This window comes from Oncorhynchus tshawytscha, linkage group LG01 (assembly GCF_018296145.1).
Source record: "Oncorhynchus tshawytscha isolate Ot180627B linkage group LG01, Otsh_v2.0, whole genome shotgun sequence".
NCBI lineage: Eukaryota > Metazoa > Chordata > Actinopteri > Salmoniformes > Salmonidae > Oncorhynchus > Oncorhynchus tshawytscha.
Genome location: NC_056429.1, coordinates 26,565,392 through 26,576,972, shown reverse-complemented (window position 1 = coordinate 26,576,972; position 11,581 = coordinate 26,565,392). Strand labels below are relative to the sequence as shown.

The 11,581-nt window shown below is 42.4% G+C and overlaps 2 protein-coding genes across 2 annotated transcripts; one reads left to right on the top strand and one right to left on the bottom strand.

Moving 5' to 3' along the window:
* Positions 1–134: 134 nt before the first annotated feature.
* On the bottom strand, positions 135–2,400 carry LOC112248481 (lysosome-associated membrane glycoprotein 3-like). The gene is made up of 6 exons (XM_024417547.2): positions 2,268–2,400; positions 1,450–1,634; positions 1,093–1,218; positions 775–829; positions 483–656; positions 135–277 (listed from the first exon to the last, which is right to left on the bottom strand). Exons 1-6 carry the CDS (start codon positions 2,311–2,313, stop codon positions 135–137), a joined length of 729 nt encoding a protein of 242 aa, XP_024273315.1. The 5' UTR covers positions 2,314–2,400.
* Positions 2,401–7,457: 5,057 nt separating this feature from the next.
* Positions 7,458–10,809, top strand: LOC112248444 (kininogen-1). Its single transcript, XM_024417472.2, has 7 exons — positions 7,458–7,830; positions 7,985–8,101; positions 8,199–8,274; positions 8,501–8,673; positions 9,298–9,405; positions 9,590–9,688; positions 9,840–10,809. Exons 1-7 carry the CDS (start codon positions 7,618–7,620, stop codon positions 10,170–10,172), a joined length of 1,119 nt encoding a protein of 372 aa, XP_024273240.1. The 5' UTR covers positions 7,458–7,617; the 3' UTR covers positions 10,173–10,809.
* The last annotated feature ends 772 nt before the right edge of the window (positions 10,810–11,581 follow it).

The window sequence follows — 11,581 nt, the reverse complement described above, 5'->3', positions numbered from 1 at the left end:
CTTGGAATGGATAAAAAAACTGGACAGAGGCTGGACAGAGAGGCTGGACAGAGAGGCTGGACAGAGAGGCTGGACATTTAGGAAATACAAAACATGGCTATAAAAAGTGTTCATGTTTTTTGCATGAAGCATTCTCAGATCCTGTCATAGCCAGCTTGTCTGTGGTGGTCCCGGATTATCAGGAAGGACAGGACAGCAATCAGCAAGAGCCCCACAACCGTGGCACCAAAAATAATGGGAATGATCTTCTTGATGAAATCAGCCCTGCACTCAACCTCTGAAATGCCATAAGGGGGACATTAGAAAACAACATCTGGATCTTAGCACTTTGAATAATTGTTTTTGATGGGCTGAAAGGACAAAACATTACGTTTACAATGTTACATTTCAAAGCATTAAACCATATATAACCTTACAAAACCATTTTATTTATGATTTTACTGTAAATCGTGAACAGAAAGGCCCCAGATAAAGTGACCTACCCTCTCCAAAATTCCCATTGGTGAGTTTGAAAGCTTGGAACTGAAGAGACACAATCTTCACTCGAAGGTTCTCAGACAGATGAAACTCGGTCTGAGAGTAGCACTTGAGGCTGCGGCCAGCGGCAGTTGGGAACAGCTTCTCATGTTCTATTACCCCAGAATAGTTCTCAATTCCTAATTGTGGAAGAATAAGATCAGCCTTGTTTTTCTGGCAATGACATCTGTAGAAAAAGATATATGCATTTGTTTCACATCATGTGTCTATTTTGTGAGATGATAATGGTTTACTTACCTTTGCCTGGTGCCAAATGACCTGTGATCTTTGACACATAGGTCAGGTTCCCTTCCTGTGGGTAGACAAATACTTAAGTGTTTATTCAAAGCCAAACATGCAAATCATCATGCAAATGTATTTGAATGAGTATGCTTCTACTCAGAGCCATGTATAATCTATGACTCTGCTTCTGCTCATTATGGAAAAGTCAACCTGTGAATTCACAGCCATTATCTCAGTACGAGTCAGAAAGGTATGGGGCTAAAAAGGTTTTCCAGTTATAAAATGTGGTCATACGTGTCAGACATGAGAAAATGGACATTTCTGAATTTGTACCTTTTCAAAGGTGAGATTCAGATCGCCTCCCTTTCCTAGAAAAGCCAGAGAGAGAACTGACTCTTTGTCAGCACATCTACCAGTAGTCTTGGTGGTGGTAGGGTCTAAGTTGAAATAGGAAGGTTTCTGGGAAAAAAAAGAATCAACGTAGCATTGGATTGGAAAAGGACAAAAACAATAGCAAACGAGTGATGTTGTAGGATTTACAGCTACTTATATAATATTAATCTGTAGCATTTTTTTGTGACTGTTGTCTATTTTTCACAGTTTGGTAGCAACCCACATGAGATCTCACCCCTGACAAAGAAGTGCTGAAATGTACTAAACAAAAAGTGCTGAGAAAGTGACTGCCCCTACCTTCTTCTCAATAACTACGTACTCAACTCCCATGGAGATTTTGATGCACGACGTGCCTGTAGGGTCTTTCAGCACATAGTTTCCGGTGACAGGAACAGTCTCTTTGGGCTGAAGGACAGGCCTCTGTGGTAGGTTGGCCTGTTCAGTGGGCTTAGGATCCAATGCAGCAGTCATGAGGCTGTTTCCTGTAAAGGGGTATGCAGTGAAGTGTAAAGTGAAACAGTTTACAGAAACCACAAGACACCATTCATAAGCACCCTTTGGTTTCAGATGCTTCTTTTTTTAAACTTTTTTTTTAACAATAAACCTAAATAAGCTATTCTAACAACTTGTTTGGTATTACTACATGTGTTGAAGTGGTCATGATTATGTTTTTAAAATATCGTGAAGTTTACGAGCAATGTTTTACACTCTTAGAAAAAAGGGTTCCAAAAAGGTTATTCGGCTGTCCCAATAGGAGAACCCTTTTTGTTTCCAGGTAGAACCCTTCTGGGTTCCATGTAGAACCCTCTATGGAAAGGGTTTTTACATGGAAACCGAAAGGGTTCCACCTGGAACCTATAAGGACAGCTGAATAACCCTTTTAGGTTCTATATAGCACCTTTTTTTCTAAGAGTGCACTCAACAGAGCACTGTTATAGAGTACCACTGTTATCATCTCAGAATCAAAATCAGATTCAAATGCCCTATATTATTCTGTTTGCAGATGGTTAACTGCATTGCAGCATTGCCTAGTTTCAATTTATATCAGACTACCACTAACACTGAATAGATGAAACATTATTAGACATGATTAGATAAAGGTGCATGTAACTCACCCATTATGATCACAACCAGTAGAAAAAGTATTGTTTCACGATGCATGTTGTTGCTGAGTTTGTCTGTCTTCTTGTGCGTTCAGTTAGGTGTTTGTCACCAAATGTGGGTTGTGAGATGTGATGTGGTGAATTCCACTCCAGAAGACCAAAACGTTTTGCTCAAGTGATGAGCACATTCAAGGGGAGGGGCAAAGAGTGTTTAATTTTTAAATTATTTAAATGGCTGATGGACAGTATATGATGTAACTAACTGCACCTTGTGCTGTTGCAGGTCAGATATGTTCTGTTTTGTGTCTACTCAACTCTTTAGCCTGAAGCTAGCTTTACTAGGCCCATCTCCCAGCTATCCAAAGAGGTCCATCAGCCACTACTTGGGCTACAATACCTCTTTTTGCCAACTGGCTTTCCCGACTCATCACGACTGGACCACCGACATGACTCGCCCAATGGGGTTTTTATCAACTGGCTCCGCCGTCGCATCGTCCCCTGAAATCCCATCCGCTAGCATGCTAGCCGCGGCCTGCGAGCTGTCCAGAGCACATCGGACTGTTTGCTTAAGAGGCCCACCGGGCAAATAATTTGGCCACTATACCTATTCTGCCAATTGGCCTGGTTTACCACATGGAGCCCTGCTGATCCGTCTGCCAATGCAATAGCACGAGGGGGCCACAAAATACTTTATTCCGTCGCGACGTCCCTCCAAGGCCCTTCTGTTAGATTCCTAGCCCCGGCCCGCAAGCCACCTGAAGCCACTCACTGGACTCCTATGATTACTCGGCTACGCATGCCTCTCGCTAATGTCAATATGCCTTGTCCATTGCTGTTTTGGTTAGTATTTATTGCCTTATTTCACTGTAGAGCCTCTAGCCCTGCTCAATACACCTTATTTAACACTTTAGTTCCACCTACCACACATGCGGTGACATCACCTGGTTTAAATGATATTTCTAGGGAGAATATCTCTTTCATCATCACTCTATGCACAGGTTTACCCTCACTGTATCCACATCCTACCATACCTTTGTCTGTACAACGCATCACCGGGGGCAAACTACCTGCCCTCCAGGACACCTACACCACCCGATGTCACAGGAAGGCCATAAAGATCATCAAGGACAACAACCACCCGAGCCACTGCATGTTCACACCGTCATATCATCCAGAAGGCGAGGTCAATACAGGTGCATCAAAGCAGGGACCGAGAGACCGAAAAAAAGCTTATATCTCAAGGCCATCAGACTGTTAAACAGCCACCACTAAAATTGAGTGGCTGCTGCCAACATACTGACTCAACTCCAGCCACTTTAATAATGGAAAAATGTATGTGAAAAATTTATCACTTTAAACAATGCCACTTAATATAATGTTTACATACCCTACATTACTCATCTCATATGTATATACTGCACTCGATACCATCTACTGCATCTTGCCTATGCTGTTCTGTACCATCACTCATTCATATCTTTATGTACATATTCTTCATCCCTTTACACTTGTGTGTATAAGGTAGTTGTTGTGAAATTGTTAGGTTAGATTACTCGTTGGTTATTACTGCATTGTCGGAACTAGAAGCACAAGCATTTCGCTACACTCGCATTAACATCTGCTAACCATGTGTATGTGACAAATAAAATTGGAAAAAATCTACCGTGCCCAGAAATCTGCTCCTTTTACTCTCTGTTTTGAACGTACTAGACGACCAGTACTTTTAGCCTTTAGCCGTACCCTTATCCTACTCCTCCTCTATTCCTCTGGTGATGTGGAGGTTAATCCAGGCCCTGCAGTGCCTAGCTCCACTCCCATTCCCCAGGCGCTATCATTTGCTTACTTCTGTAACCGTAAAAGCCTTGGTTTCATGTATGTTAACATTAGAAGCCTCCTCCCTAAGTTTGTTTTATTCACTGCCCAAGCACACTCTGCCAGCCCGGAGGTCCTAGCCGTGTCTGAATCCTGGCTCAGGAAGACCACCAGAAACCCTGAAATTTCCATCCCTAACTATAACATTTTCCGACAAGATAGAACTGCCAAGGGGGGCAGTGTTGCAATCTACTGCAGAGATAGCCTACCATCCAGATCTGTACCCAAACAATTCGAGCTTCTACTTTTAAATTCCGCCTTTCTAGAAACAAGTCTCTCACCGTTGCCGCTTGCTATAGACCACCCTCTGTCCCAGCTGTGCCCTGGACACCATATGTGAACTGATTGCCCCCCATATTTCTTCAGAGCTAGTGCTGCTAGGTGACCTAAACTGGGACATGCTTAACACCCCAGCCATCCTACAATCTAAGCTTGATGCCCTCTCTCACAAATTATCAATGAACACATCAGGTACAACCCCAAATCTGTAAACACGGGCACCCTCATAGATATATCATCCTCACCAACCTGCCCTCCAAATACACCTCTGCTGTTTTCAACCAAGATCTCAGCGACCACTGCCTAATTGCCTGCATCCATAACGGGTCTGCGGTCAAACGACCACCCCTCATCACATTCAAATGCTCCCTAAAACACTTCCGCGAGCAGGCCTTCCTAATCGACCTGGCCCGGGTATCCTGGAAGGATATTGACCTCAACCTGTCAGTAGAAGATGCCTGGTCATTTTTTAAAAGTGCCTTCCTCGCCATCTTAAATAAGCTTGCCCCTTTCAAAAAAAATTGCAATAGACCGGACTGGAGGTCTCAAGCACCGAGCCTGCACAACCCTACCTTGCTGGATACTCCCCGTAGCCAGGCCAGTGCAGCGAGGTGGAATAGACTGCACTGGGCTGTGCTGGCGAACCGGGGACACCATGCGTACCCCGGCCCGAGGACCTGGCTCGATGCCCACTCTAGCCCGGCCGATACGAGATGCTGCAATGTAACACACCGGGCTATGGTCTGCCCGGTCCACCTCTTTCCACGGTAAGCACGGGGAGTTGGCTCAGGTCATGTTGCGCTGCCGTGCCAACTCCTCAAAATGCCGCCGCTCTGCTTTGGCTGCCTCCAAGTTCTTCTTTATCAGGCTGGCGATATTCCCCAGCCTGTGCCCAGGGTCCCTTGCCATCCAGAATCTCCTCCCATGTCCAGGAGTCTTGAGATTTCTGCCACTGCCCGTTACCACGATGCTTGGTCCTTGGTTGGTGGGTGATTCTGTAACGGTCTTCTTCCTCCTCTGACGAGGAGTAGTAGGAAGGATCGGAGGACCAATGTGCAGTGTGGTAAGTGTTCATGATACTTTTAATAGAACACAGAAAAATACAAAACAGCAATATGAAATAACAAAAACTGAAACAGTTCCGTGTGGAAGACACAGAAAATAATCACCCACAAATCAAGGGTGAAAACAGGCTGCCTAAGTATGGTTCTCAATCAGGGACAACGATTGAGAACCATACCAGGCCAAACACAGAAATACCAACTCATAGAAAAACAAACATAGACAACCCACCCAACTCACGCCCTGACCATACTAAAACAAAGACATAACAAAAGAACTAAGGTCAGAACGTGACAACAGCCTTGGTTTCTCAAATGATTGCCTCGCCTGGTTCACCAACTACTTCTCTGATAGAGTTCAGTGTGTTAAATCAGAGGGCCTGTTGTCCAGACCTCTTACAGTCTCTATGGGTGTGCCACAGGGTTCAATTCTCGGGCCGACTCTCTTCTCTGTATACATCAATGATGTCGCTCTCGCTGCTGGTGATTCTCTGATCCACCTCTACGCAGACGACACCATTCTGTATACTTCTGGCTCTTCTTTGGACACTGTTAACTAACCTCCAGACGAGCTTCAATGCCATACAACTCTCCTTCCATGGCCTATTTATTGCCTTACCTCCCTTGTCTTACCTCATTTGCACTCACTGTATATAGATTTTTCTTTTTCTACTGTATTATTCACTGTATGTTTGTTTATTCCATGTGTAACTCTGTGTTGTTGTATGTGTCGAACGGCTGTGCTTTATCTTGGCCAGGTCGCAGTTGTAAATGAGAACTCGTTCTCAACTAGCCTACCTGGTTACATAAAGGTGAAATAATCTTCTTTTTTTTAACCTAAAAACATAGCCTAAAAGTAGGTTGGTTCATTTAAAGGTCATATGTTGAATCAGAGCGGACTGGTACCAGAAATCGTCTCTGGTATTTCTGAAGAAAAACCCGGTGAATTTCTTTCCTTGAGGCCCACATTATTAGCCAGATAATGATCATTTTGTGCAACCCCCCCAAAATAGACAGGCCCACTAGGTCAAAAAGGAACCAGCCCATCTGGTCTGTTGAATTCACATTTTTTTATGATAATTACTTGTTTGCATTAGCCAGGAGTTAAAGATGTTAGCCTCTAAATTGAAAATATGTTTTAAATTGGTTAATCAAAGATTGCATTTGTATTATTATTCGTATTATTATTGCACCAGAGTTGTAGTTGGTTTCTGGGAATGGCTGAGCTCGGGAAATCAAACTGTGCGTAGGCAGGCATTGGAGGCAATCGGGGTCAAAGGTAGAGAGGGACAAAGTATCTCCTAAAATACACAGTACTGCAGCAGTGTCAATGCAGGTCAGGCTTAACTCTGCATTGACAAACTGACAATCATTTTTGGAAAGTGTCTGGTTAGGCGTGATATTTATCCATCCAAAGTCTTTATTGTGGTAGAGAGGTTGTCTTATTCCCTCCCCATTTACATCTAAATAGCAGAGACCTTTATTATTGTATTACCGTATGACACCCACTTAAAACTAAACTAATATTTATGTTTACTTTAGGGATAGACAATTAGTTTTCATTAGACCAAAATGTTTTGATATAGTCATTATAGGCATAATATGAAGTGGCTACTACAGGTTATTCCCTTGGGATAATGTGTCATTTGACCAGCACATTCACAGCACAGTAAGATAGGTTTAATTCCTTACATTATAGAGGAGACAGGAAAATAAACCCTCCTCAGGCACGTGAATCTAACCTAGTTGACTCATACACTTGACTCTTACATAGTTCGTTATCAGTCATGTATGGATCTTTTTAGATGTGTCAAACAAACTGGTGCCACAACAAGTGACTGTAGGAAGATAATATCCCGTTAAACATGTCCATTATTTTTCTTGCATGCCATAAACTCTCTACAACTCAGAAAAGGGTATTGATTTTTAAAGAGTGCAGGCATGGTGGTGACAGCTGATAAGTAAACATTTACTCCTCTGTCACTGGAACTGCCTGGATGGCTTTCTTTTTTGTGTGTGAACAGTCTCATTTTATTTGAATAGGTTTGTGTTGGCGAATAGACTACAGTCAATCATTTCAGAGGTAGGAGTCCAGTAGGGAACGAAATCTGGTCTTACATTTGATTCTCTCTGGACCTGGGACATTCATTATGAAGCTTGGAGTGAGACTGTGTGTGCTGGTGGTGTTCTCTCTCCAGCTTTGGGCTCCAGGACAGGGGCAGGAGCTGGAGCCAGAGCAGGTCCTGGCGTTCTGTGATGACAAAGATGTGGAGGCAGCTGTGGACTTGGCCCTAGTCAAGTATAATGAGAAGCTTCCTTATGGAAATCAACTAGCACTCTACCAGATTCTGGAGTCCTCAAAGGTAGGTGGCTTAGTGATTGAGAATATTGTAATGGTATATTTAGTCATTTATCCTGTCCTATTTGCATACATCTTGAGTTCATTCTGTTGTTGAAGATGGAATACGAACATTCCTACACCGAGTCACAGTCCAGTATTGCGTTCCTCTCTTGTAGGCTCAGAATGACTCATGCACTCAGTACTTTGTGGAATTCAATAGCAGGGTCACTGACTGTCCAGCAGGGGGAGACAAAGTCTGGAGAGACTGTGACTACCTCCCCACCGGGAACAAGGTACATTTTAATAATTTCGCTAGGTGAAGAATGCATTGTTATTAGATTACATCTCTTGGCAATTAAAGTTTTTTTCCACTTTATCTTTGTTTATTAGGTGCCAAGGCCTTGTAAGGCAACAGTCCACATGTCAGAGACAGATAAAAAGGTCCTGGCAGTTTTCTGTGACCCAGGTGGTTAGTTTTTCACTTCACACCAAGTAGACCAAGCCATACAACACCGACAAGTCTATTTCTAGACAGCCCAATATATAATGACCATAGAATGACTCATGCTGCAGAATATGTATTTACAGTGACTAGAATCACCCAAACATTCTGGGAAAAAATGTGGCTAAAATAATTTTCTATTGAGCAGCTGAGACAAACTGTGATACTGACAACCCTCTCTGACTTCCAGTGGAGGGCCCTGTTGTTGCTGAACGGTCCACATGTCTGGGGTGTCCTAGGGAGATTGATGTGGACAGTGAGGACCTGAAGGATCCCTTGACATACTCCATCACCAGGTTCAATGCTGATTCTGACTCCAGCCACCACTTCATCCTGAACAGTGTTGGTTTCGCTACTAGACAGGTACATGTAAATCAGTTGCAAATCTAACTGGGAGTTATTGAACATTACAAAGACTAGCCAACTACACCCCCTGGTGGAAAGTTAAGCACCATGACTCTAAACACCTAATTCAATTCAAGCCTGATTCACACAATAGGGCCCAACCAAGTCAAATCATGCTGAGCTGAACTAGGCCAGGGCTGGCCTGGTTACGCATCCACCATAGCTTCTGAACCCATGCTGGAAAGGAACTTGTGAAAAGCAACTATCAGAGCCAGCATTGTACGGTTCGCACCCTATAGTGTGAATCAGGTAACAGCGTAACCAGTTGGGATCGGGGGTATTGGGCCTTACAACAATGACAAACAACACAAAGAAACAGAGATTTAGAAAAAAATATCATATTTTGTAAGAAGATAAGTATCTTTGCTCATCCCTTCCAATGGAAACACACCAAATCATCACCTTGGTTCTGGCATTGGGAGGTGTGGTGCGTGTGGCGAAATGTATCTTTATGGTTGTGACCGTTGGACTGCAATGCACTTGTTTGCATTAGGAGTGTCATTCCAGAGTTCATTGAGTGGGGGGGGCGCTCAAACTATTGTATTTCAATAACATCTACTTTCATTCACACGCTCTTCTCAGGTGGTTGCTGGATTCCGGTATAGACTGATGTTCGATATGAGGAAAAGCAATTGCTCCAAAGCGGACCACAAAGAGCTGAACGACGAATGTCATCCAGATGCTGATGTGGTAAACTCCATTAGAGCTCATAGTATTTTTTAAATAACCTACTGTATTTGATCTAATATATGATTCTGGTGTTGTAATACTTCTGTACGTAAATGAAATACATTTCATAATAATTCAATGTCATGTGTTGTATCATGAATGCTTGTCCCTGGCATCGCTATCATCTTGTATGCTATCTCACTAGGAACTCGCTCACTGCAATTCCACTGTAGATGTGGCACCTTGGAGGCATGAGACTGCAGAAGCAAATGTGGAATGTGCACCGGGTCCCCTTGACAATTTTGTGAGACATTGTGCAAACAGTACTACCATAGCATATTAATGATGCTCAGAAAATCTGATAAATGAATAGGGTAGTGATGTGTAGCTGTACATTTTGGGGATTTGTGCTAAATGATGGAGGATTTTGAGAAGAAAAATCTTTCCATTCACAGGAAGTCTTTAGAAGAAGACCTCCTGGATGGTCTCCCTTGAGGAACTTCAACAATTTTGCTGAAGTTAAAACAACCCAAGCTTCTACTGCTTCAGCCAAAGAGGAGTCATCAGAGGAGTCTCAGGAGCGCAGCCCGACTGCTGTGACCATGGCTAACACAGACCCAGAGCCAGCCCTGCCCTCTGTGGCCCCCACCACTGCTGCTGAGAGCCCCTTCCACTGCCCCTCCAAGCCCTGGAAGCAGTTTGTCCCCCCAACAACCCAGAGGCCTGCACAGGACAAAAGCACAACACCTTTGCCAGTGGTAGAGGAGGGCTTAGGTGATTTAATCTAGCTGTGAAAAAAATAAGTGCATGCTGTATAGTGCATTTGTATCATAAGCACACCTGCTGATTTGAAATGAAAAATTACCAAGCTTTTAATAACTCTTTCTGACAATGCAGTTCAATCTTGCTTTAGTATTCCTTCAAATTTGTCAAAGTGCATCTAGACTGTTTAGCCATTTGATACAAAAAACAAATAACTAAAATAATTAAATTGTGCTGGGTGCTGTTGTTCTGTAAAGCAACACACAATCCACAAATGCAAGTACTTAACTGAGAAGTTTATTTGTACACTGTCACATAACACTCAAATAATTATAGTCAGTCTGGATACAATGCAAGTATTTAACCGAGGAACAAAAACTGAAACACAAAGTATACTGTATTTAATAATGCAGATGTCACTGGTTAGAAGTATTATTAGTTGTTCCTATAGCGTCAAACTTTCTTTACAGCTGTTTATCAGAATGACTAAAATAATATTATTTTAACCAACTCTCATGCAAGATGACTGCGTAATAAATACAATCATAGTAGCATTGTTGATATTAATGACAAAATACAGTATATTAAAAATATAATTCAATATGTCTATAAACCTGTCAGAATAAAAGTACTGTATTAAATAAAGAGGAGTAACAAAGATGACCCTTGAACCTTGCTCTTAAATAACAATTACACCATTTACACATCAAATGATTATTTCCTTTTACACCAATGTATAGCTCAATAAGTTGACACATATCTTTGAATTTCCTTCTGTAAAGAGACTTGTTTGATGACCAAACTATTTTAACATTCACAATCGGTATGGATTTCCCTGTGCTAACACTCCGTGCTATATACAAATGGCCCTGACAACTTTGTTTTCAACATACAAACGTGGTTTTTATTTCTTACAAATGATGTTTCAAGAACAGCATCACAATGCCTCCCCTGGTGCTGTTCAGCAAGTGGGAAATATTTACAAACCGTTTACCATACTCACTGTATTATATTTACATTTCTGACAAGGTGGTGCAGACATAGGACTAAGGGAAGGGGAGATCTGTGAAGCCCTCTGGAAGTTGGAGCATTTTGCATTTTTGAAAACCCTGTAACTGCAATTTCCTGAAACCTCGAGTCTTAAATTATATAAATCAATGTAGCAAACAGTAGTCAAATTAACAGTGTTGGATCCTGAATTAATTTTGACGTGGTCTCAATGACCCCTCAGTGCCCACACATTATTCTAGGTTATATTAAGGGGTAATGAATATTCTAATAAGTGTTTTTACGTGGACAATCCAGTGAAAATGTAAACGGCTTTCTTTCCGGAACAGCTCTCTCTGCCATGAGTCTCTTTCCGTCCACAAAAGCACATCTCTGCTAGTCAATGTGCTTGCGCCTAACACCATTGCAGAGATAAGACCATGTTCCG